The 27,386-nt window shown below is 36.6% G+C and overlaps 1 protein-coding gene across 7 annotated transcripts in view; it reads left to right on the top strand.

Moving 5' to 3' along the window:
- ALMS1 (ALMS1 centrosome and basal body associated protein) overlaps nucleotides 1–27,386 on the top strand; it is a 225,971-nt gene that overhangs the window by 167,069 nt on the left and 31,516 nt on the right. For all 7 annotated transcript variants that reach the window (XM_029232819.1, XM_029232815.1, XM_029232818.1 and 4 more), the window contains one exon: nucleotides 12,499–13,661. In XM_029232819.1, coding sequence (XP_029088652.1) covers nucleotides 12,499–13,661 — 1,163 coding nt within the window. The remainder of the gene's footprint in view (nucleotides 1–12,498; nucleotides 13,662–27,386) is intronic.

The raw sequence follows: 27,386 nt of genomic DNA, 5'->3' as shown, positions 1-27,386 counted from the left end.
AAACCTGGATATCCACATGCAAAAGAATTAATGTGGACCATTACCTTTTACCATATACAAAATTAACTCAAAATGGATCAAAGATCCAAACAGAAGAGCTAAAATTATAAAACTCTTAGAAGAAAACATGGGGGAAAAGCTTCATGACATTGGATTTGGCAATGATTTCTTGGATATGACACCAAAAGTATAGGCAACAAAAGCAAAAATAAATAAATTATATCAGAATTTAAAACTCTGCTTCAAAGGATACAATCAACAGAGTTAAAAGACAACCTGTGGAATAGGAGAAAATATTTGCAAATCATGATAAGTGATGAATATCCAGATTATATATAGAACTTCTAAAACTCAACAACAAAGAAACCCAATTTAAAAATTGGTAAAGGACTCGAATAGACAATTCTCCAGGGAGTATATATGAATGGCCGACAAGTATATGAAAAGATGCTTAATATCACTAATCATCAGAGAAGTGCAAATCAAAACCACAATGAGATACTACTGCACACCTATTAGGATGGGTACTATCAAAAGAACAGAAAATAACAGTTGTTGGCAAGGATGCAGAGAAATTGGAACCCTTGTGCACTGTTGGTGGAAATATAAAATGGCACAGCCATTATGGAAAACAGTATGGAGGTTCCTAAAAAATTAAAAATAGAATAACGATATGATACAGCAATCCCACTTCTGGGTGTATATCCAAAGGAATTCAAAGCAGGATCTCAGAGATATCTGCACACCCATGTTCATTGCAGCATTACTCACAATAATCAAGATATGTCCATCAGCAGATGAATGGATAAATATGTGTGGATAAATGGATAAAAATGTGATATATATACAATAGAATGTTATGCAGCCTTAAAAAAAAGAAAATCCTGTCACATGCTATAACTTAAGTGAATCTCAAGGACCTTGTGCTGAGTGAAATAAGCCAGTCACAAAAAGATAAACCGTGTATATTCCACCTATAGGAAGTATCTGAAATAGTGAAAATCTTAGAAACAAAGCAGAAAAGTGGCTGCCAACGGCTGGGGAGAGAAAGGAGGGAGAATTAATGTTTGTTGGGTATAGAGTTTCAGTGTTGCAAGATGAAGATGTTCTAGAGATCTGTTGTGCAACAGTGTGAACATACTTAACACTGCTGAACTGTATGCTTAAAAATTGGTTAAGATGGTAAATTTAATCTTCTGTGTTTATCACACACAAAAAAAGAATGTATAAGATGAAAAAACAACATTGCAACTCTGCAGTGGGTAGTCTAGGAGACATAGCTTGGAAAAGAAAGATGGAAATATAACCTGCAGAAGCGTACTCTAGACCAGGCCGCACAGAGGAGGTGAGCGGCGGGCAAGTGAGAGAAACTTCACCTGCAGCTCCCTATCACTCCCCATTCCTCTTGTTACCGCCTGAACCATCCCCCCACCCCCCACCCCCCACCCCCGTCTGTGGAAAAATTGTCTTCCATGACACCGGTCCCTGGTGCCAAAAAAGTTGTGGACCGCTGCCCTAGAGGACCCTCAAGGAGAAATGGATAATACAGAACACTAGGGAGCTTGAACACGCATACTTAGCCCATAACAGACCATGGAAATGAAATTTTAAAAAAAAAAGCAGAGTTAGAGAAACCTCTGGAAATAATGAGGTTGATGTGTATAAATGTTTGTATGCTTTTTAAAAAAACCTTTCAAATGATCATAGAACATTTTTTTCAACAGCTTTTTTGATATGTAATGCACATATATAATTCTCCCACTTAAAGTGTACCATTTAACGATTTTTACCCTATTCACAGATATGTGCAACCATCAACACAGTTGATTTTAGAACATTTTTATCACCTCAGAAAGAAACCCTATACCCCTTAGCTATCACCCCTCTATTTCCTCATCACCCACCTCCCCCCAAGCCCTAAGTCAACCACTGATCTACTTTGTCTCTATTATAAATTTTCCTATTCTAGACCTTAATACAAATGGAATCATTTAATGTGTGGACTTTTGTGACTGGCTTCTTTTTTTTTTTTTTTTTTTTGCGGTATGCGGGCCTCTCACTGTTGTGGCCTCTCCCGTTGCGGGGCACAGGCTCCGGATGCGCAGGCTCAGCAGCCATGGCTCACGGGCCCAGCCACTCCGCAGCATATGGGATCTTCCCGGACCGGGGCACGAACCCGTGTCCCCTACATCGGCAGGCAGACTCTCAACCATTGCGCCACCAGGGAAGCCCTGTGACTGGCTTCTTTTAACTCAGCATGATGTTTTCAGGTTCATCCAAGTTACGGGCTTATATCATTATTTTATTCCTTCTAATGGCTCAATAATATTTCATCGTATGTATGTATCACATTTTGTTTATCTGTTTGTTGATGGACATTTGGTTGTTTCCACCTTTTGGCTACTATGAATAATGCTTTTATAAAATAATGATTTTATATTTATAAAATATAAATGCTTTTATGTTCATGTACAGGTTTTTATATGGACAGTATGTTTTCATTTGTCTTGGGTATGTACCCAGGAATGGAATTCCTAGATCATGTGATAACTTTATATTTAATCATTTGAGGAGTTGTCAGACTGTTTTCCAAAGTGGCTGCACCATTTTACATTCCCAGTAGCAATGTATGAGCATTTCAATTTCTCTACAAACTCACCAACACTTATTATCTGACTTTTTCATTGGATCTATTCTAGTGGATGTGAATTTGTATCTCATTTTGATTTTGATTTGCATTTGCCTCGTGATTATGATATTGAACATCTTTCTGTGTGCTTATTGGCCAGTTGTGCGTTATCCTTGGAGAAATGTGTATTCAGATCCTGGCCTGGTTTTCATTTGGATTATTTCTCTTTTTTATTGAATTTTAAGAGTTCTATGTATTCTAGATACACATTCTTATCAAAATTTTGATTTTGATATATTCTCCCATTCTGTGAGTTAAAATTGGGAAGTATGAGTCCTCCAGCATTATCTTATTTTTCATGATTGTCTTGGCTATTCTGGGTCCTTTACAATTCCATATGCTTGCAAAATTTCTACTAAGAAATAAGCTAGGATTCTGATAGGGATTGTGTTGAATCTGTGATCAGTTTGGTGAGAATTGCTTTCTTAACAGTTAAGTCCATGGACTTGGGATGTTTTCCATTTATTTAGATATACTTTAATTTCTTGCAGTAATTTTTTGTAGCTTTCAGAGTAGAAGTTTTTCTCTTCTTATGTTAAATTTACATTAATATTTTAATTTTTTTGAGGCTGTTGTGAACAGAATGGTTTTCTTTTGCTTTTGTTTTAGTTTTTGATTTTGTTTTTGGCTGTGCTGCTTGACTTGAGGGATCTTAGTTCCCCAACCAGGGATCTAACTTATGCCCCCTTGCAGTGGAATTGCAGAGTTCTAACCACTGGACCGCCAGAAAATTCCCCCAGAATGGTTTTCTTAATTTCATTTTCAGTTTGTTAATTGCAGGTATATAATAATACAATTGGTTTTTTTAATATTTAACTTTTATCCTGCAACCATGCTGAACTCGTTTATTAGTTCTAAATGGTGAATGGGATTGTTTGCTTAATGTGTCTTTCTTATGTTTCATTGTTAGTATGTAGAAATGCAGCAGATTCCTGTGTATTAATTTCATATCCTGAAACTTTAGCGAATTCATTGATGAGCTCTAGTAGTTTTCTGGTAGCAACTTTAGGATTTTATAGTATCATGTCACCTGTAAAAGCGGACAGCTTACTTCTTCTTTTCCAGTTTGGATTCGTTTTATTTCTTTTTCTTCTCTGCTTGCCGTGACTAGGACTTCCAAAACTATGTTGAATAAAAGTGCGAGAGTGGACATCCTTGTCTTGTTCCTGATCTTAGGGGAAATGCTTTCAGCTTTTCACCATTGAGTATAATGTTAGCTGTGGGTTTGTCATATATGGCCTTTATTGTGTTGAGGTATGTTCTCTCTGTGCCCACTTTCTAGAGAGTTTTTATCATAAATGTGTGTTGAAATTTGTCAAAAGCTTTTCCTGCATCTATCGAGATGATCATATGTTTTTCTTTTAATAAATTTATTTTATTTATTTATTTTTGGCTGTGTTGAAAGCGCAGGCTTTCTCTAGTTGCAACAAGCGGGGGCTACTCTTTGTTGCGGTGTGCGGGCTTCTCGTTGCGGTGGCTTCTCTTTTGTTGCGGAGCACGGGCTCTAGGTGCACAGGCTTCAGTAGTTGTAGCACGTGGGCTCAGTAGTTGTGGCTCACAGGCTCTAGAGCACAGGTTCAGTAGTTATGGCACACGGGCTTAGTTGCTTCGCGGCATGTGGGATCTTCCTGGAGCAGGGCTCGAATTCGTGTCCCCTGCAATGGCAGGTGGATTCTTAACCACTGTGCCACCAGGGAAGCCTGGTCATATGGTTTTTATTCTTCAGTTTGTTAATGTGGTGTATCACACTGATGGATTTGCAGATATTGAAAAATCCTTGCATCCCTGGGATGAATCCCACGTGATCATGGTGTATGATCCTTTTAATTTATTAGTGGATTCGGTTTGCTAGTATTTTGTTGAGTATTTTGTTGTTGCATCTATGTTCATCAGTGGTATTGGTCTGTAGTTTTCTTTTTTGTAATATCTTTGTCTGGTTTTGGTATCAGGGTGACGGTGGCCTCCTAGAATGTGTTCAGAAGTGTTCCTTCCTCTGCAAATTTTTGGAATGGTTTTAGAAGGATGGGTGTTAACTCTTCTCAATGTTTGGTAGAATTCACCTGTGAAGCCATTAGGTCCTGGACTTTTCTTTGTTGGGAATTTTTAAATTGTTGATTCAATTTCAGTTCTGGTAATTGGTCTGTTCATATTTTCTGTGTGTTCCTGATTCAGTCTTGGGAGATTGTACCTTTCTAAGAATTCATCAATTCCTTCTAGGTTGTCCATTTTATTGGCGTGTAGTTGCTCATAGTAGTCTCTTATGATCCTTTGTATTTCTGTCGTGTCGGTTGTAACTTCTCCTTTTTCATTTCTGATTTTATTGATTGGGGCCCTCTCCCTTTTTTTCTTGATGAGTCTTCCTAAAGGTTTATCAATTTTGTTTATATTTTCAAAGAGCCAGCTTTTAGTTTCATTGATCTTTCCTATTGTTTTTTTAGTCTCTATTTCATCTATTTCTGCTCTGATATTTATGATTTCTTTCCTTCTACTAACTTTGGTTTTTATTCTTCTTTCTCTACTTGCTTTAGATGTAAGTTTAGGTTGTTAATTTGAGATTTTTCTTGTTTCCTGAGGTAAGCCTGTATCACCATAAACTTCCCTCTTAGAACTGCTTTTTCTGCATCCCATAGGTCTTAGATCATCGTGTTTTCGTTTTCATTTGTCTCTAGGTAGTTTTTGATTTCCTCTTTGATTTCTTCAGTGATCCATTGGTTGTTTAGTAGCATATTGTTTAGCCTCCACGTGTTCGTGGGTTTTGCAGTTTTTTTTTTCTTGTAGTTGATTTCTAGTTCCATAGAGTTGTGGTTGGGAAAGAAGCTTGATATGATTTCAGTTTTCTTAAATTTACCAAGGCTTGTTTTGTGGCCTGACATGTGATCTATCCTGGAGAATGTTCCATGTGCACTTGAAAAGAATGTGTATTCTGCTGCTTTTGGGTGGAATGCTCTATAAATATCAGTTAAGTCCCTTTGGTCTAATGTGTTATTTAAGGCCTATGTTTCCTTATTGATTTTCTGTCTGGATGATCTGTCCATTGATATAAGTTGGGTGTTAAAGTCCCTTACTATTATTGTGCTACTGTTGATTTCTCCTTTTATGTCTGTTAATATTTTGCCTTATGTATTAAGGTGCTCCTATGTTGGGTGCATATATATTTACAGCTGTTATATCTTCTTCTTGGATTGATCCCTTGATCATTCTGTAGTGTCCTTCTTTGTCTCCTGTGACAGTTTTTATTTTAAAGTTGATTTCATCTAATATAAATATTACTACTCTGGCTTTCTTTTGATTTTCATTTGTGTGGACTACCTTTTCCATCCCCTCTCTTTTAGTCTGTATGTGTCTCTAGATCTGTAGTGAGTCTCTTGTAGGCAGCAAATAAACGGGTCTTGTTTTTGTGTCCATTCATCCAGTTTGTGTCTTTTGGTTGGAGCATTCAGTCTGTTTGTGTTTAAGGTAATTATCAATATGTATACTGTCATTTTGTTAATTGTTTTGTATTTGTTTCTGTAGGTCGTCTTTTTCCTTCTTTTGTTCTCTTCTCTTGTGATTTGATGACTATCTTCAGTGTTATGTTTAGATTCCTTTTTTGTGCATGTGTGTATCTGTTATAGATTTTTGGCTTGTGGTTACCTTGAGGTTATTGTATAGCAGTCTCTCTCTATATATATCTGATTCTTCTGAGTTGCTGATGTCTTAATTTCAAATGCATCTTAAATACCCTACATGTGTACTCTCCTTCCCTCATGATTACTGTTTTTTATGTCATGTTTTACGTCAAATTGTTTTTTGTATCCCTTAACTGCTTATCGTGGATACAGATGATTTTACTACTTTTGTCTTTTAATCTTCCTGCTAGCTTTGTTTGTGAATGATTTCCTACCTTTACTGTATGTTTACTGGTGAGCTTTTTTGTTCCATAATTTTCTCATATCTTTTGCACCTAGAGAAGTTCCTTTAATATTTGTTGTAAAGCTGGTTTAGTGGTGCTGAATTCTTTTATCCTTTGCTTGTCTATACAGCTTTTGATTTCTCTGTCAAATCTGAACAAGAGCCTTTCTGAGTAGAGTATTCTTGGATGTAGGTTTTTCCCTTTCATCACTTTAAATATATCATGGCAGTCCCTTCCAACCTGCAGAGTGCCTGCTGAAAAGTCAGCTGATAGTCTTATGGGAGTTCCTTTGTATGTTATTTGTTGCTTTCCCCTTGCTGCTTTTAGTATTCTCTGTATCTTTAATTTTTGACATTTTGATTACAGCATGTCTTGGTGTGTTCCTCTTTGGGTTATCCTGTATGGGATTTTCTGCACTTCTTGGACTTGGATGACTATTTCCTTTCCCAGGTTAGGGCGGTTTTCAGCTATTATCTCTTCAAATATTTTCCTGAGCTCTTTCTTTCAAATATTTTTCCGGGCTCTTTCTCTTTTCTTCTGGGACCCCTGTAATGCAAATATTAGTGCTCTTGATGTTGTCTCAGAGATCTTTTAAACTGTCCTCATTTCTTTTTTTTTTTTTTAATCTTTTTTCTGTTCAGTGGCAGTGATTTCCACTACTCTGTCTTCCAGCTCACTGATCCATTCTTCTGAATCCTTTAGTCTACTTTGATTCCTTCCACTGTATTTTTCATTTCAGTTATTGTATTCTTCATGTCTGGTTGTTCTTTATATTTTCTAACTCTTTTCTTAAAACTTATAACTTCTCGTTCTGTGCATCCATTCTCCTCCTGAGTTCTTTGATCATCTTTATGCTCATTACTCTGAACTATTTCTTGGGTAGATTGCCTGTTTCCACTTCACTTAGTTCTTCTTCTGGGATTTTATCTTGTTCCTTCATCTGAAACATATTCCTCTGCCATCTCATTTTGTCAATAAGTTGCTATTTGTATTTTTATGTATGTAGTAGGTAAGTTACATCTCTCAACCTTGGAGAAGTGGCCCTCTGTAGGAGGCATCCTGTGCACTCCAGCAATGCACTCCCCTCTTGTTACCCAAGCTGTGTGCTTTAGGGGTTCACCCTAAGAGGGCTACTTGGGCCTTCTGTTGTGGTGGGCTAACTATGTGGGCAGTCTGGTAGGCCCCTAGTCTGGTTGGTTGCTAGGTCCTGCCTTGTGTGGAGGCTGCTGGCTGCTGTTTAGCAGGGCCTGGTCACAGTGTGGCTGGTTGCAGAATCCTAGGGGCCCCGGGGCTAATGCTGGCTCACTGGTGGATGGAGTCAGGGTCCTGAAGACCCTAGGGTTGTTGCCTACCCACTGGTAGTTGAAGCCAGATCCTGGGGTTAGTGCTGGTCTACTGGCAGGCAGAGCTGGCTCCTGGAGTCCAGCTGCAGGGCCCTGGGATCCCAGAGCTCGTTTCAGGTTGTTGTGGGGGTGGTGTCGGTTCCTGACACAGTTGGGTACAGGGTCTGGAGTGTCCTGAAGGTTTCTTTGGCCTGCTAGTGGGCCAGTCCAGGGCCCAGCTGGTCCCAGGGAAGGCTCTGGCCTGCACTGCAGAATCATAGTTTTCTTGCTTTTGGTGCCTGTATCCTGGTGAATGAGACTGGGCTAGAGGCTTGGCCTGGCTTCCTGGTGGGAGAGTCCTGTGCCTTTCTACTGGTGGGTGGTGCTGGGGCTTGGCTGGGCCATGTCTAGGGGCGAGTCCAAAGGCAGCTGTGAGCTTTTTAGTCTTCAGGCAGCCTGTCTGCTAATGGGTGGAGCTGTGTCCTGACCCAGTTAGTTCTTTGGCCTGAGGCGTCCCAGCACTGTTGCCTGCAGGCTGTTGGGTGGGGCCAGGTTTTGGAGCTAATGAGCCAATATGTCATCCACCAACAACAGTATTCCCCAATATGTCTGCCACCAGCGTCTATGTCCCCAGGGTGAGCCTCAGCCACCCTCCCCCAATCCCGGACGCTCCAAGAGACTTTCCAAGACCAGCAGGTAGGTCTGGCCCAGGCTCCTATCAAATTACTTCTTTGGCCCTGTGTCCCAGGGTATATGAGATTTCATGTGCACCCTTTAAGAGCGATATCTCTATTTACCCCAGTCCTGTGGGGCTCCTGCAATTAAGCCTTCTGGCCTTCAAAGCCAAATGCTCTGTGGGCTCATCTCAACAGTGCCAGACCCCCAGCCTGGGAGAACCTCTGCAATACATTTACTCTCCAGTTTTCAGGTTACCTACATAGGGGTTATGGGATTTGATTATATCGTGAGTCTGTCCCTACTACCAGTTTTGTTGTGGTTCCTTCTTTATGTCCTTTGGTGTAGGAGCTCTTTTCTGGTGGGCTCCAGTTTTGTGTGTGGGGGGGGGGGTTTTAATGGTTGTTCTGCAGATAGTTGTGATTTTGGTGTGCTTGTGAGAGGAGGTGAGCTCAAGGTCTTTTTACTCTGCCATCTTGCCCACTTTCCTCTATACCACAGTTTCTTTTTGTTTTGTTTTGTTTTAATTTTTATTGGAGTATAGTTGCTTTACAGTGTTGTGTTAGTTTCTACTGTACAGCAAAGTGAATCAGCTATACATATATATATATCCCCTCTTTTATGGATTTCCGTCCCATTTAGGTCACCACAGAGCATTGAGTAGAATTCCCTGTGCTATATACAGTAGGTTCTCATTAGTTATCTATTTTATACATAGTATCAATAGTGTATATATGTCAGTCCCAATCTCCCAATTCCTCCCACCCCCCATACCACATTTTCTTTATCTGTTCATCCATCAGTGGACACTTAGGTTGTTTCCATGTCTTGGCTATTTTAAATAGTGCTGCAGTGAACACACATACGAATATCTCTCCAAGACCAAGCTTTCAATTGTTTTGTGTATAGACCCAGAAGCAGAATTGCTGGATCATATGGTAGCTCCATTTTTAACTCTTTGGGTAACCTCCATACTGATTTCCATAGCAGCAACACCAATTACATTCTCACTAACAGTGCACAGAAAAAGGAACCTTTAGCTCCATATCCTCACTAATGCTTGTTATTTCTTGTCTTTTTGATGATAGCCATTCTAACAGGTGTGACGTGATATCTTATTGTGGTTTTGGTTTGCATTTCTCTGATGATTATTGACGCTGAGTATCTTTTCCTGTATTTGTTAGCCATTCGTATGTCTTCTTTACAAAAATGTCTATTAAGATCCTGTGCCCGTTTTTGAATTGGGTTGTTTGTTTGTTTGTTTGTTTTATTTGAGTTGAAGTCTTTGTGTATTTTGGATGTTAACCCCTTGTCAGATATATCATTTGCAAATATCTTTTTCCATTCAGTAGTCTGGCTTCTTTTGCTGTGCAGAAGCCTTTCAGTTGGATGTACTCCTACTATTTACTTTTGCTTTTGTTGTCTTTGCTTTTGGTGTCAAATTCAAAAAATTATTGCTAACACCACTGTCAAAGCTCTTAACTGCCTATGTTTTCTTCTAGGAATTTTATGGTTTCAGATCTTACATTTAAATCTTCAATCCATTTAGAATTGATATTTGTGTATGGTGTAAGATAATGGTTCAGTTTCATTCTTTTGCATGTGGCTATCCAGTTTTCCCAGTACCATTTATTGAAGAGACTATCCTTTCCCCATTGTATATTCTTGGCTCCTGTGTCATAAGGTAATTGGCCTTATATGTGAGAGTTTATTTCTGGTCTCTCTATTCTGTTCCATTGATCTACATGTCTGTTTTTATGCCAGTACTATACCATTTTGATTACTGTAGCTTTGTAATATAGTTTGGAATCAGGGAGTGTGATGCCTACAGTTTTCTTCTACTTTTTTAAGATTGCTTTGGCTATTTGGAGTCTTTTGTGGTTACATACAAATTTTAGGATTGTTCTATTTTTGTGGAAAATGCCATTGGACTTTTGATAGGGATTGCATTGAATCTGTAGATTGTTTTGAGTAGTGTGGACATTTTAACAATATTAATTCTTCAAATCTGTGAGCACAGAATATTTTCCCATTTTTTCATGTCTTTTTCAGCTTTTTTCATCAATGTTTTCAGTATACAGGTCTTTTACCTCCTTGGTTAAACTTATTCCTAGGTATTTTATTCTTTTGATGCAATTATGAATAGGATTGTTTTAATTTCTTTTTCTGGTAGTTTATTATTAATATATAGAAATGCAACAGATTTTTGTCTGTTAAATAATTTTGTATACTGCAACTTTACTGAATGTATTAGTTATAACAGTTTTTTTTTGGTGGAGTCTTTAGGGTTTTCTATATATAAAATCATGCCATTTTCACATAGTGACAATTTTGCTTCTCTTCTGATTTGGTGCCTTTTGTTTCTTTTTCTTGTCTAATTGCTCTGGCTAGGACTTCCAATACTGTGTTCAATAAACGTGATGCCAGTGGATATCCTTGTCTTGTACCTGATCTTAGAGGAAATGCTTTCCATTTTTCACCATTGAGTATGTTAGCTATGGTCTTGTCAGAAATGGTCGTTGAGCTATGTTTCCTCTAGACCTACTTTGTTGAGAGTTTTTATCATGAATAGATTTTGAGTTCTCTCAAATGCTTTTTCTACATCTATTGATTATATGATTTTTATCCTTTATTTGGTTAGTGTCATGTACCACATTGATTTGTAGATGCTGAACCGTCCTTGCATCCCTGGAATAAATCCCACTTGATCATAGTGTATAATCCCTTTAATATATTATTGAACTTGGTGTGCTAATGTTTTGTTTGGGTTTTTTTTGCATGTATGTTCATCAGGGATATTGGCTTGTAATTTTCTTGTAGTGTATCTACACTGGGTATCTAGGTAACGTCTGGGTAACAGGGTAATGTGGGCCTTATAAAATAAGTTTGGAAGTGTTCTTTTCTGTTTATTGGAAGAGTTTGAGAATCTTTCATATTAATTCTTCCTTAAATGTTTGGTAGAATTCAGCAGTGAAGCCACCTGGTCCTGGACTTTTGTTCATTGGGAGGTTTGAGAGTCTTTTTATACTTTAGATATAAAAGCAGATTCCATGTATCCCACTATATATTGGGGAAATTGTCTTAGGGATTCCCAGAGTATTTAGTGAAAATTCTGATGACCAATAATCTATAGAGAAGGAAGAATGGATCCCATAGTTACAAGTGATACTTTGTTTCATGTCTATGTCTGTTTCTTTAGACTTAGAACTCTAAAAATGTGTATGGAAACTGAATTAATGTTTACAATTACGGTTTATAGTTGTTAAGATGTTCTACATCTTAAAATGCCTATTTTGATATAGAATGACTGTCAAAATGTGAAGATGGAAGATGGTAATTTATATTAGGTGTATTTTACCACAATAAAAAAAATTGAGGGGGTGTGAAGATGGTTCACAAAAAAGAATTTTTCAAGGCTCTAAAACATGTAAAGAGTTGGAGTTTTTAAAATTCCATCCATTTAATTACTGATGATAAAAATAAAGTCTCAGGTTTCTTAGCTGAAAATGAGATTAATAATACCTCTCTCTCAGTTTTTATAAGAGGGGAAAAAAACAGATATAGAGCATATTCATAATACCCCACACATAGCAAGCAGTAATACATAGCAGCTGCTGTTACATCCCAGGGACCAAAATGCCCTCCTCAAGGTCATACAGCCAGTCTGTGGCAGAATCCAGCCCAGAATCTGGGTCTTTTGATCCTGAGTCTCTTAAACTATTACCATGCCAATCTGGCCACTAGGCACAAGGCATGAATCCTTTGTCCAGGCAGTGAATTTTCTTAATCTTTATATAGACCATTCTTTCCTTCAGTCTTTGTTTTGTATCTAAAGAATTAAATGTGAATACTATTTTTAAATGGAATGCAAATATTTTGAAAGTCCTTCAAAATCTTTTTTTTTTTTTTTGCCTTTTCAGAGTCCAGATGTCATTCAGAATTTGAAAATACCACCCATTCTGTCTTCAGGTCAGCTAAGTTTTACTTTCATCATCCAGTGCACCTACCAAGTGATCAAGATTTTTGCCATGAATCCTTAGGAAGAAGAGTTTTCATGAGTCATTCTTGGAAAGATTCCTTTCAGCATCATCCAGACAAACAAAGAGAACACACTTGTCTTCCTTCCTCTTATCAAAATGTGGCAAAGACAAAGTCAGATTATACCACAATAGAGAGCCTCAGTATCAATGTAAACTTGGAAAACAAAGAAGTAAAGCATACTACTAAAAGTCAGGCTAGAGATTTTCTAAAATATGACAAACAAGTTAATGACCTAAAAAGGGATCATAAGGCCACCCCAGAGTTAACAGCTCAGCACACTGTGAGTTTAAATGAACTCTGGAACAGGTATCAGGAGCGACAGAGTCAACAGAAACCTCCTGAGTTCAGTGCCAAGAAGGAACTTTCCTTGGTGGAGCGACTTGATCATTTGGCTAAACTTCTTCAGCATCCCATCACACATTTTCTCCAGCCCTCAGAAAGTACACAGGATGATAGCAAAGGGAAACAAGATGTTAAGGAATGGAGTGGTAGACAGCAACAGCAGAAAAACAAGCTTCAGAAAAAGAAACGGTATAAAAGCCTGGAGAAATGCCATAAAAACACAGGCGATCTTAAAAAAAACAAGGTGCTTTCTACTCATCAAGCTGGGAGGTCCAATCAGATTAAAATTGAACAGATTAAATTTGATAAATATATTTTGAGAAAACAGCCAGGTTTTCATTATATAAATAACACTTCTTCAGATTCTAGACACTCAGAGGAGAGTGAGCTGCTCACAGATACTGCCACCAACATCCTTTCCACCACCACTTCTGTGGAATCAGATATATTGACCCAAACAGATAAGGAAGTGACTCTGCATGAGAGGAGCAGCTCTATTTCCACCATTGATACTGCCCGACTGATCCATGCTTTTGGTCATGAAAGAGTTTGTTTGTCACCCAGGCGAATTAAATTATACAGCAGCATCACTGACCATCAGAGGAGATACCTTGAGAAGCGGAGCAAGAAAAACAAGAAACCATTGAGTACAGGTTATCCCCAAATTACTTCAGAGCACACCAGAAGGAAACACGTCCAGGTACATGGCTGCAAATTCCATCTGGCAATATGACTGCATTTTTCATGGACTTTTTAGTTAAGCTTTGCACACAGGTGAAAAAAAGCCAATTGCCCTTTCCTCACTGTAACATTTCTTACCAGCTGGAAAAGAGTGAGAAAGTGTAGTACAGTGCTGTTTGAGTTGTCATTCTTTTCATCAACACTCATTTACGAATTACCCTTTGGATGAAAGGCTTTGCTGCTAAATGCTGCAAAATCTGCAAAGTCTATACCTTTGGTACAGGGGATCTTCAAGTTTAGAATGACCTCCATTCTGAACAATATTGCCTGTTTTTTTTGCCTGTTGGTTTTTGTTTATTCATTCCTCCCTGTCTTTAAGAAATTTTGAGGTGCTTTTAAGCATACACACACACACACACACACACACATAAGTAATATGATATGATTGTTTTTTAAGTAAATGAAGAATTGGAATGATGGAAAATTAGACTGAAGCCAGGGAGGGGTGAGGTACAACATGATTTAAAAAATAAATACATGAAGAATTAAGAGTGATGGGAAGGCAAGTTGATACCTTGTGGATATGGTTGCTAAAGATGAGCCACAAATTTTGCTTTATGTTTTCTAGAAATTAGTGTTGCTAGAATTTTGTGATCAATTACATAACTCTAATATAAAAGCAAACTAAATTTTCAAAAGCATTACAGATATTTCTGATACTAAGGCTTCTTAAATTTCTCTCATCTGTCCTCATAAAGAAGGCATTGTGGTGTAACAGAATCCTCATCGGCATCCTTACAGTACATTCTCAGTAACAACAATCATATAAGGCTAATATGGCCTTTGTTTAGGGAATTCCATAAAGGCAGATTTCAAGGGGTCAGTAAATTGCAGACCATTACTTTAACCCAAGATAAAATTGATTTGGACAGGTGCTCTCCAAATAGGGATACTTGCAAAATGGCTCATTGGAGTATGAACCTTTTAAAGTTTATATTTTTGTATATGTTTTACAGTGTATGAGTACAGCAATAATATATAATTTATAAATAAATATCTACTTTAGTAATTTGTACTTAAAAATGTTTTATCAGTGGGACCCCATGATCAAAACAATTTGGAGACCACTGGTTTAGCCGAAAGAAGGCACAAAACATTCAGACATTTAACCATAAATATTATTTCTCAATATTGTTTTTGGTAGGTATTAAATGATAGTAATTACACATATAAATAGTATAGTAAGACTCTTTTTTAAAGTAAGCCAAAAATTGGGAAAGACACAGATTGAGGCCTTTTGTTCCATAGGGGAGGTAGGGGGAAAGGATGCAGATAGAGGGTTTTTTGGTGTGTGTACTAAAATACATATACATAACAAAGTTTACAGTTTTATCATTTTAAAGTATGCAGTTCAGTGGCACTGAGTATATTCACAGTGTTTTACAACTATCACCACTATCTAGTTTCAGAGCTTTTTCATCACCCTAGTGGAAACCTCATACCCACTAAGCAGTTACTCTCTATTCCCCCTTCCTACCAGCCCCTGTCAATCACTAATTTACTTTTTGTCTCTGTAAACTTGCCTATTCTGGTTATTTCATTTAATTGGAATCATATCATATGTGGCCTTTGTGTCAAGCTTCTTTGACTCTAGAATAATCTTTCTGAGATGTATCCATGTCCTAGCATCTGTCAGTACTTCATTGCTTTTTATGGCTGAATAATATTTCATTATATGTTTAGACACATTTTATTTATCTGTTCATCCATTCGTGGACATTTAGGTTGTTTCTACCTTTTGGCTATTGTGAATAGAACTGATATGAACATTTGTGTACAAGTTTTTATTTGAACACCTACATACAGTTCTTTTGGGTATACACATAAGAGTTGAAAATGCTGGGTCATTTGGTAATTTTATTTTAAGCTTATTTAGGAACCGTCAAACTGTTTTTCATAGTGGCCACACCATTTTACATTCCCAGCAACAATTTCTAAGGGTTCCAATTTCTCCATATTCACCAACACTCTTTATTTACTTTTTTTTTTTTTTTTTTGCCATCCCAGTAGGTACAAAGTGGTATCTCATACTCATTGTCATTTTGATTGTGGTTTGTTTTGCCTTTCCCTTTGCATAATGACTAATGATGTTAAGTATCTTTTTATGTGCTTGTTGGCCATTTTTTAAAATTAATTTTTGGCTGCCTTTGGTCTTCGTTGCTGTGCATAGGCTTTCTCGAGTTGCGGCAAGCAGGGGCTACTCTTCGTTGTGGCGTGTGGGCTTCTCATTGTGGTGGCTTCTCTCGTTGCAGAACACGGGCCCTAGGTGCGCGGGCTTCAGTAGTTGTGGCTTGCTGGCTCAGTAGTTGTGGCTCGTGGGCTCTAGAGTGCAGGTTCAGTAGTGTGGGGCCCGGGCTTAGTTGCTCCTTGGCATGGGGGATCTTCCTGGACCAGGGCTTGAACCCTGCATTGTCAGGTGGATTCTTAACCAAAGTCATGAAGATTTGTCCGTATATTTTCTTTCAAGAATTTTATACTTTTAGTTCTTTCATTTGCATCTTGGATGTATATTGAGTTAATTTATTTATATGGTATGAGGTAGGGGTCAAACATTCTTTCCACGTGGAATTGTCCCAAAATCAGCTGTTGAGACTGTTCTTTCTCCATTGAATGGTCTTGGCACCCTTGTCAAAAGTCAGTTGACCATAGATGTGAGGGTTTATTTCTAGGCTTTCAGTTCTGTTCCATTGATCTATATGCCGATCTATATGCCATTACTGCACTGATTTTAGTTACTGTAGCTTTGTAGTAAGTTTTAAAATTGAGAAGTATGAGTCTTCCAAGTTTGTTCTTTTTAAAGACTGTTTTGGCCAATCAGGGCCCTTGTGTCTCCATATGAATTTTAGGATCAACTTTTTAAAATTTCTGCTGAAAAGGTTGTTGGGAATTTTATATTAATTGCATTTAATATTTAGCTTGCTTTGGGGTTTATTGCCATCTTAACAACATTGTCTTCCAGTCGATGAACACAGGATGTTTTTCAATTTATTTAGGCCTTTAATTTCTTCCAGTAAGGTCTTGTAGTTGCCAATGTACAAGTGTTATACCTTCTTGTCTAAAGTTATTCCTAAGTATTTGATTCTCGTGTTTTCTTTCTTTTTCTTTATTATTTTTAATTGTGATAATATATGCATAACAAAATTTATCATCTTAACCATTTTTTCTTTGTAATTCTATTTTATTTTTCTTCCAGTTCTATTGATTTAATTGACATACAGCACTGTTTGTTTGAGTACAGCATAATGATTTTACTTACTTACATACATCATGAAATGATTATCACAGTAAGTTTAGTGTATATGTATCGTCTCATACAGATTCAAAATTTAAGAAACAGAAAAAAGTATTTTCCTTGTGATGAGAACTCTTAGGATTTACTCTCTTAATCACTTTCATATATAATATACAGCAGTGTTAGTTTTATTTATCATGTTGTACATTACATCCCTAACAGTTGTTTACCTTATAACTGGAAGTTTGACTGCCCTCAACCAATTCCCACTCCCTCCCCCCCACCCATTGCCTCTGTTAACCACAAATCTGATCTCTTTGTATGAATTTTTTTTTCTGAAATATAATTAATCTACAACATTATGTTAGTTCCTGTGCACAAAATAGTGATTTGATATTTCTATACATTTCAAACACCATGGTAAGTCTAGTTACGATATGTCACTATGCAAAGATATTACATAGTTATTGACTGTATTCTCCACACTGTACACTTAATACCCGTGGCTCATTTATTTTACAACTGGAAGTTTGTACTTCTTAATCTCCCTCCCCTATTTCTTTCCTCCCTTCACCACCTCCCCTCTGACAACCACCTGTTTGTTTTCTATCTGTAACTCTGTTTCTGTTTTGTTGTGTTTGTTTTGTTTTTTAGATTTCACTTAGCATAATACCCTCTAGGTCCATCCATGTTGTTGCAAATGGCAAGATTTCATTCTTTTTATGGCTGAACAATATTCCGTTTCATAAATATATACACCACATTTTCTTTATCCGTGGGCATTTAGGTTGATTCCATATCTTGGCTATTGTAAATAATGCTGCAGTGAACATAGGGGTGTATATATCTTTTTGAATTAGTGTTTTTGTTTTCTTCAGAAAAATACCCATATGTTAATTGTTGGATCATGTGATAGTTCTGTTTTTAATTTTGTGAGGAGCCTCCAAACTGTTTTCCATAGTGGCTGCACCAATTTACATTTCCACCAACAGTGCATGAGTGTTCCCTTTTCTCTTCATCCTTGCCAGTACTTGTTGTATTTTGCTAATAGCCATTCTGACAGGTGTGAGGTGATATCTCATGGTGGTTTTGATTTTCATTTCCCTGATGATTAGTGATGTTGAGCATCTTTTCATGTGCCTCTTGGCCATCTGTATGTCTTCTTTGCAAAAATGTCTATTCTGATCCTTTGCCCATTTTTTAAAATTAGGTTGTTTGGGTTTTTGATGTTGAGTTGTATGAGTTCTTTGTATATTATGGGTATTAACCCCTTATTAGATAGATTGCTTGTAGATATCTTCTCCCATTCAGTAGATGATAGTTCCCGTCACTGTGGAAAAGCTCTTTAGTTTGATGTAGATCCATTTGTTTATTTTTGGTTTTGTTTCCCTTGCCTGAGGAGACATATGCAAAAAAAAAATTACTAAGATCAGTGTCAAAGAGCTTACTGCCTATGTTTTCTTCAAGAAGTTTTGTCTTTTTTTTTGGTTGTGGTTTCAGTTCTTACATTTAAGTCTTTAATCCATTTTGAATTTGTTTTTGTGCATGGTGTAGTTTAATGGTATTAAATACATTCATATTGTGCAGACATCACCGTCACCCATCTCTAGGACTCTTTTCATCTTGCAAAACTGAATTTCTACACTGACTCAAATAGCAACTCCCCATTCCACCTTATGCTCAAGCCCCAGCAACCACCATTCTAAGAATTTGACTACTTTAGGTACCTCATGTAAGTGGAATACAGTGTTTGTCTTTAAGTAATAAGTTTATTTCACTTAGCATAATGTCCTCAAGTATCATCAGTGTTGTACCATCTGGCAGGATTGTCCTTTCTTTAAGACTGAATGATACTGCATTGTATGTATATACCACATTTTGTTTGTTCGTTCATTCATCCATCCGTTAATAGATACTTGTGTTGCTTCCATCTTTAGACCATTGTGAATAATGATGCTAGAGTGTACAAATATCCATTCAAGATCCTGCTTTCAATTTGGGGGGGTACATATCCAGAAGTGGAATGGCTGGATTATATGGTAATTCTATTTTTAACTATTTGAGGAACCACCATACTGTTTTCAATAGCAGCCGCCCATTTTACAGTCCCACCAACAGCACACAATGGTTCCACTTTTTCCACATCTTTGTCAACACTTGTTATTTTCTGTTTTTTTTATAGTGGCATCCTAATGCATATGAAGTGATAAGTTTTTGATTTGCATTTCTTTCATGATTATATTGAGCATCTTTTTATATACTTCTTGGCCATTTGTATATCATCTTTGGAGAAATGTCTATTCAAGTACTTTGCTCCTTCTTGAATCGTGTTATTTTTTGGTCATTGAGTTGTAGAAGTTCTTTACATATTCTGAGTATTAACCTCTTATCAAATATATGATTTATAATTTTTTCTCCCAATCAGTGGGTTGCCTTCTCACCTTTGTTGATTGTGTCCTTTGATGCCCAGAAATTTTTAATATTGATGTAGTCCCAGTTGTCGAGTTTTACTTTTGCTGCCTGTGCTTTTGGTTTCATATCTAAGGAGTCATTACCAAGTCCAATGCCATGAAGCTTTTCCCCTGTGTGTTCTTCCAAGAATGTTATGGTTTTAGGTCTTTAATCCATTTTGAGGTAATTTTTGTATATGATGTAAGATAAGGCTCCAACTTCATTCTTTTTCTTTTCTAGTTTCATTCTTTTTAAGAGCATGTGGATATCCAGCTTTCCCAGCACCATTTGTTAAGGGGACTGCTCTTTTCCTGTTGAATGGTCTTGGTCCCTTGTCAAGGGTCAGAGGTCATTTGACCATGTGGCACAAAGGTTTATTTCTGGGCTCTCTATTCTAGTCCATTGATCTGTTTATCTTTATGCCAGTACCACACTGTTATTATATTACTGTTTTGAAATCAGGAAGTGTGAATCCTCCAACTTTGTTGTTCTTTTTCAAAATTGTTTTGGTTCTTCAGGGATTCTTATCATTTTTAATGATTTACTGCTTTCAATTTTTTTTATTGCTATATGATTTTCTTTGAGTTGTTTTTTTGCTAACTTAGCAGCCATGTAATTAACCAATATGCTTAAGCCACTGTCTCAAAGTATCATCCAGATATGAAATAGTATCTATTGACTCCATTATATGAAAAATTAAGAAACTGGTTGCACTTGCCCTACTTCTCCTCACTCCCCACCTACACACACTCCTCCCAACATAACAATATTCGTTATATTTTGTGAATGTTGTCTCAGTTCATTATGGTAGTATTACTGCTGTATTGATTAGCTTTATTTTTAAGAAGTATAACATTTTTCTTCCATGTTGTAAGCAAAATCACCATTTTATGTCTTTTTTTTTGTTAGTTTTTTTTTTTTTTTTTTTTGCGGTACACAGGCCTCTCCCGTTGCGGAGCACAGGCTCCAGACGCACAGGCTCAGCAGCCATGGCTCACGGGCCCAGCCGCTCCGTGGCATGTGGGATCTTCCCGGACCAGGGCACGAACCCGTGTCCCCTGCGTCAGCAGGCGGACTCTCAACCACTGCGCCACCAGGGAAGCCCTTTTATGTGTTTTTTAAAGAGGGTCAGTATCGTGAGTCTTTTCAGTGTAACTGTGAGTTTATTAATTTAAATAATTTTGTTGTTTAGCTAGATTTTTCAACAGTTGTTCAGGAGTGAGCATCTCTTCAGTTCTTATAAATTTGAGATTATCATTCTGTAACCTTTGTATAGGAATAACAACTTGTTTGGGTATAAAACTTTTGAATAATCTTTAATTCAAAACTCAGTCAGATTTGCTCCCCCTTTCTGGGCATATACAATGAATATTTCTGTGCCAGAGGCAACCCTAATATTTTTTCCCTATTGGATCCTGGATTGTTGTTGGGTTTTTAAAATCTAAGTTTTCTTACTTTCCCAGGGTATGTCTCCGTGTTGGTCAATCTCTATTGATTTTTTAAAAATAAAATTTACATACCTTACAATTCATTCTTGTAAAGTATACAATTCAGTGGTTTTTAGTATATTCAGAGGAGGTTATACAACCGTCACGACTAATTCCAGAACTTTTTGTCATACCAAAAAGAAACCCTGTGCCCTTTAACAGTCATTTCCTAGCCTTCAACCATTAATCTACTTTCTGTTTCTATGGATTTGCCTATTGGGGACATTTTTTATAAGCAAATCATGCAATATGTGGCCTTTTGTGTCTGGCTTCTTTTACTTAATATTTTCAAGGTTCATCCATTTTGTAGCAGGAATCAGTACTTGTTGTTTGTTAGGAACAGTAACAAACAGTATTTCAAATACATATACAACATGTTTATTCATGAGTTGTTGGACATGTGGATTGTGTCTGCTTTTTTGGCCATAATGAAAAATGCTGCTGTAAACATTAATGTACAGGTTTTTGTGTGCACAAGTTTCTTCAATTTTCTTACATATATACCTAGGAGTAGAATTGCTGGATCATATGGTAACTCTGTTTAAGCTTCTGAGTAACTGCCAAAGTGTTTTCCAAAGTGGCTGCACCATTTTATATTCCCATCTGGATCATATTTCAGTTTGTCTACATCCTCGTCAACACTTGTTGTCTGTCTTTTGATAATAGCTATCTTAATGGGTGTGAAGAGGTATCTCACTTTTTAATGATTTTAATTTGCATTTCACTAATGACTAAGATGTTGAGCATCTTTTCATATGCTTATTGGCCATTTGTTTACCTTTAGAGAAATGTCTATTCCGATCCTTTGCCCATTTTAAAATTGGCTTATTTGTCATTTTATTACTGAGTTGTGTTTCTTTGTCTATTCTGAATACAAGTCCCTTATTAGGATATGTTTTGCAAACATGTTCTTACATTCTGTGCCGTCCTTTTCACTTTCTTGATGATTTTATTTGTGGTACAAAAGTTTTAATTTTGACAAAGTACAATTTGTCTGTTTCTTCTTTTGTCACTTGTGCTTTTCATGTCATATCTAAAACTATTGTCTAACCCAAGGTTACAAAATATTTACTCTTTTTTTTCTTCTAAAAGTTTTATAATTTTAGTTCTTACTTTTAGTTCTATGATCATTTTTTAGTTAACTTTTGTGTGTGGCGTTGAGGTAGTACAGTTTTATTCTTTTGCCTGTGGATATCCAGTGTCTTAGTACCATTTGTTGCAAAGACTATTCTTTCTTCCATTGAATTGTCTGGGCACCCTTGGCAAAAATCAATTGATCATAAGAAAAAAAAATCAGAAAAATAAAAATAAAAAAATGAAAAAAAAAGTGATTTATTATAAATGTAAGGGTTTATTCTAGACTATAAACCCTATTTTATTGATCTATATGTCACTCTTTATGCCACTACCACACTGTCTAATTAGTGTGAATCCTCTTTGTTTTTTCTTTTTCAAGATTGTTTTATCTATTCTTAGGTCATAGGGATATTCAGATCAGCTTGTCAGTTTCTACCAAAAAGGAAAAAAAAAAAAGACAACTTGAATCTTGGGTAGGGATTGCATTGAAACTGTAGACAAATTTAGGGAGTACTGATGTCATAACGATATTAAATCTTCTAATCCATGAACTAGGGTGTTTTCCATTTATTTAGGTCATCTTTAATTTCTTCAGTGATGTTTGTGGGTTCCACTTCTTTGTAGTTTGGCACTTCTGTTGTTAAAAGTATCCCTGAGTATTTTATTCTTTTTGATACCAATGTAACTAGTATTGTTTTCTTAAGTTCATTTTGGGAATTTTCCTTGTTATACAGGAATATTACTGATTTTTGTATTTATTTTTGTTCCTGCAACTTTGCTGAACTTGCTTATAAGCTTGAGTAATTTGTGTTTGTTTGTGTGTTCCTTAGTGTTTTCTGTATAAAATATTGTGTCATTTGCAAATAGAGATAGTTTTCCTTCTTCTTTCTGATATCATGTCATTTATCTCTTTTTCTTGCCTAGTTGCCCTTGCTAGAACCTCCAGTACTGTGTTGAATAGAAGTGTTAAGAATGAGTATCCTTGTCTTGTTCCTGATTTTAAGGAGAAATCTTTCTCGTCATTAAGCATGATGTTAGCTGTGAGTTTTTTTTATAAATGCCCTTTATCAGGTTGAGGAAGTTCTCTTCTATTCCTGTTTTGTTGAGTTTTTTTATTTCGGAAGGGTTTGGGTTTTGCCATGTGCTTTTTCTATGTATAATGAAATGATCCTATGTTTTCTTTATGAATATGGTGTGTTACATTGATTGATAATCATATATTGAACCAACTTTGCCTTCCTGGGATAAATTCCTCTTGGTTTTGATGTATAATCCCTCTTCTGTGTTGCTGGATTCAGTTTGCTAGTATTTTGTTGTGGATTTTCCTTCTATATTCATAAGGAGTATTGGTCTGTAGTTTTACTGTATCTTTGCCTTTTTTATCAGGGTAATATTCTCCTTATAGAATGAATTGGGAAGTGATCCTTCTTCTCATTCTGTTTTGATGATGTTGATTTTTGAGTTTATGAATGGTTGTTGTTAATTCTACTTTAAATGTTTTTTAGAATTCACCAGTTTGGGCCTGGGCTTTTCTTTGGGGGGTGTTTTCTGATTACTGACTCAGCCTCTGTCCTTATTATAGGTCTGCTCAGATTTTCTATTTTTGCTTGAGTCAGTTTTGGTAGGTTGTTTTTCTAGGAATTTGTCTATTTCATCTAGGTTACCTAATTTGTTGACATGTAATTGTTCATAATATTCCCTTATGATCCTTTTTAATTTCTGTGTGATTGGTAGTAACATCCCCTGGTTCATTCTTAATTTAAATGATTTGAGTTTTCCCCTTTTTCCCTTTGGTAAGTTCTAGCTAATTTGTCCATTTTTGTTGACCTTTTCAAAGAACCAACTTTTGATTTCTTTGATTTTTCTCTTTTTTTGATTCTCTGATTCATTTATTTTCATTCTAATCTATATAATTTCCTTCATTTTGCCTGCTTTAGGTTTTATTTGGTCTTCTTTTTCTGGTTTCTTAAGGTTGAAGGTGAGGTTATAGTTTCAAAATCTTTCTTCTTTTAATATGGACATTTACAGATACAAATTTCTGTAAGCTCTGCCTTCACTGCATCCCATAAGTTTTGGTATGTTTTGCTTTCATTTTCATTCATCTCAGAGTATTTTCTAATTGCCCTTGTGATTTCTTCTTTGAACATTGGTAGTTAAGAGTGTGTCATTTATTTCTCTATATTTTTGAATTTCCCAAATTTCCTTATTGATTTCTAGTTTCATTCCATTGTGGTCAGAAAACATACTTTGTATAATTTGTAAATGTATTGTGACTTGTTTTATGGCCTAGCATATGGTCTCTCCTGGAGAACATTATATGTGCCCTCAGAAGAATGTGTATTCTGCTTCTTTTGGTTGGAGTATTATGTATATGTCTTTAGGTCTAGTTGGATTATAGTGTTGTTCAAGCCTTCTATTTCCTTATTGGTCTGTCGAGTTTTTCTATCCATTTTGAAAGTGTAATATTGCAGTCTCCAGCTATCACTATTGAATTGTCTATGTCTCCGTTCATTTCTGTCAGTTTTTTTCCTTTGGTACCTGTCCTTGGTTTTCCAACACATGGCAGACATTCGTTAATTTTTTGATGAAGTATGTTAATTTGTCAGCTACCTTTTAGTCTCCCTCTATTGTCTGAGCTTATCTTGGATCCATTTTATTAAGTCCATGTTCTTTTTAAATTTTCTCTAGGGTGAGAGTACAAATTCTTTATTGACTAAAATGGGTAAACCTTCTGGCAAAATAAATTCTTTCTCTTTCCCTTCTTTTTTTCCTTCCTTTCTTCCACTTTTTTGTTTATAAATTTATTTATTTTATTTATTTATCTTTGACTGCATTGGGTCTTCATTGCTGCGCCCAGACTTTCTCTAGTTGCGGTGAGCGGGGGCTGCTCTTCATTGTGGTGCACGAGCTTCTCATTGCCGTGGCTCCTCTTGTTGTGGAGCACAGGCTCTAGGCACGCAGGCTTCAGTAGTTGCGGAGTGTGAGCTCAGTAGTTGTGGCTCGCAGGCTCTAGAGCACAGGCTCAGTAATTGTGGCACCCTGGCTTTGTTGCTCCGTGGCATATGGGATCTTCCTGGACCAGGGCTTGAACCCATGTCCCCTGCATTGGCAGGCAGATTCTTAACCACTGCGCCACCAGGGAAGCCCCCTTTCTTCCACTTTAATGCTATAGAATATTTTCATAAATCCTTTTCTTTTGTTTTCAGATTACCTTTGTCTCAAAACGGTTCTGTGGAAACCATTTATTTGATCACAACCATTTATTTGATCACATTTGATGACCTTATTACCTATTTACAAGATACTGCTTGAGTCCCCTTCCTAGGACATGAACTTGAAGGCTGATTGTGTATGGCTTGTATTTCTTTTGCCCCTCAGAGTTTGGGAAAGGCAGAAAGATAGTAATTGATTCTAGAACTCTGGACAGCTACAGTAGGTGACATTTTTCTCTGCCACTGTTTTCAAACTCATAAATTGATGGCCACCTTATCAAGTGTGGAGGTGAGGAAAGTATCTTGTTCTATAGGACATGCTCTTGGGGTTTTGCTATTACACTATTGTAAAGTCACCTGGTAGCTGCTTTCATAGCATTGTTGTGTAGGCAGTGATATGGCTGAGGCCTTATTTTTTTCTAGCAAATCTTAGTAATAAAACTAAGATATTTAGACTTAAAAAGTTATTTCCCATCCCTTTTTCTGACTTCTTCCTGGCCAAAGCTGGCATACAGTAAACCATTCTGGCAAGGGCATAAGGAGCTATTTTTTCACAGGGAACATGTCTCCAATTGGGACATTTACCTTTCTCCTGGGCCACTTATTACCTCAGTCCCTTTTCTGAGATACCAGTGGGGTAGTTTGAATTGTTGACTCATCTTTTACCCTTCTGTATGGTCCTTTGTGTAGGAAGAGCTTTGTGGTGGCTCCTTATATTTATTCCCAGTTGTTTCTTCAGATATTATTTCTGGAATTTTGTGGTGTGAGTTGAGTCTGTTCCCTAGATTCTGAATATTTTTTTTACTTTTTTAATAAATTTATTTATTTAGTTAGTTATTTTGGCTGCGTTGGGTCTTTGTGTACGGGCTTTCTCTGGTTGTGGCAAGCGGGGGCTACTCTTCTTGTGGTACACAGGCTTCTCATTGTGGTGCCTTCTCTTGTTGTGGAACACGGGCTCTAGGCATGTGGGCTTCAGTAGTTGTGGCTCGTGGGCTCTAGAGCGCAGGCTCAGTAGCTGTGGCACAAAGGCTTAGTTGCTCCACGGCATGTGGGATCTTCCCTGACCAGGGCTCGAACCCATGTCCCCTGCCTTGGCAGGCAGATTCTTAACCACTGTGCCACCAGGGATGCCCTATTTTTTTTTACTTTTTGATGCTTTTTGTTTGTGTCTTTCAGTTATGAAAGAAAAGGTTCATTAAGGTCTCTGTGCTGTCATGTTTTCTAAAATCCATTATCTGTTTTCTCAGTTTTGTTTCCTCTCTCTCTTTTATATTCGATTTCTTCCTTTTCTGTAGGCTCATTCCTCTCAGCTAGAACGATGCTTATGTCTTTCCTTATCATAGCCTGTGGAGTGGAGGACTTGCCTGCGGTTGATGCTTCTACCACTTTACGTCTCTCTCTTCTCTTTATTACTAAATACTTTTGTCAAAAAAGATATTTTATTACTTTTGAGTATAAAAGTAAAAAGATAACTAAATATAAAGAGTTTAGATAATATATAAAATATAAAGACCTTGGAAACCACCCATAATTCTCACCATCCTGAAATAGTCATGATTAACATTATAGATAAGCTTCCAGGTTTATATTTTAGAATTCACATACCTACTGCCTATCTTGGATCTATTTTATTAGGTCTGCAATCTAATGAAGCTAAATATCAAATGAAGAACTCCATGAGAGCATAAAATGAGAGCTTTATTAATGTTTAATTAAATGTTTACCAGTGTTTCTTACACTTTTATAAAACAGGCTGATTTCATATCAGTCTTCACAATCATGTTCATATATGGAGAGAAACAACAGTCCAAAAAAATGAAATCATACTATGTATATTGTTTTGAACCTCTGCACTTAGTATATCATAGACATCTTTCTATGCAGTAAATAAAGATTTATGTAGTCATTGTTAATAGCTTTATGGGTTCCATTGTATAAATATAATATTTAGTTAGTTCCTAATGACAGATATTTAAGTTTGGTTTTGAATTTCTCTTTATCATAACCTGCACTTCGATGGGTAGTCTTGTTACATCTTGCTGAATTTTTCAATTTCCTTGAGAAACATTTCTAAACATGGAATTTCTGGGTTACCAATTGTGCACATTAAAAATGTTTAATCCACACTACTAAATTGTCCTTCTGAAATGTTGATTCAATTATTCATTCACCAGTAATGTGTAATAATATTTTGGTCAATACCTGCCAATAGCATTCTTGTTAAT

This window comes from Monodon monoceros, unplaced genomic scaffold, assembly GCF_005190385.1.
Source record: "Monodon monoceros isolate NGI ecotype Baffin Bay Population unplaced genomic scaffold, NGI_Narwhal_1 Super_Scaffold_19, whole genome shotgun sequence".
Lineage (NCBI taxonomy): Eukaryota > Metazoa > Chordata > Mammalia > Artiodactyla > Monodontidae > Monodon > Monodon monoceros.
This window is presented reverse-complemented; position numbering and strand designations above follow the sequence as displayed.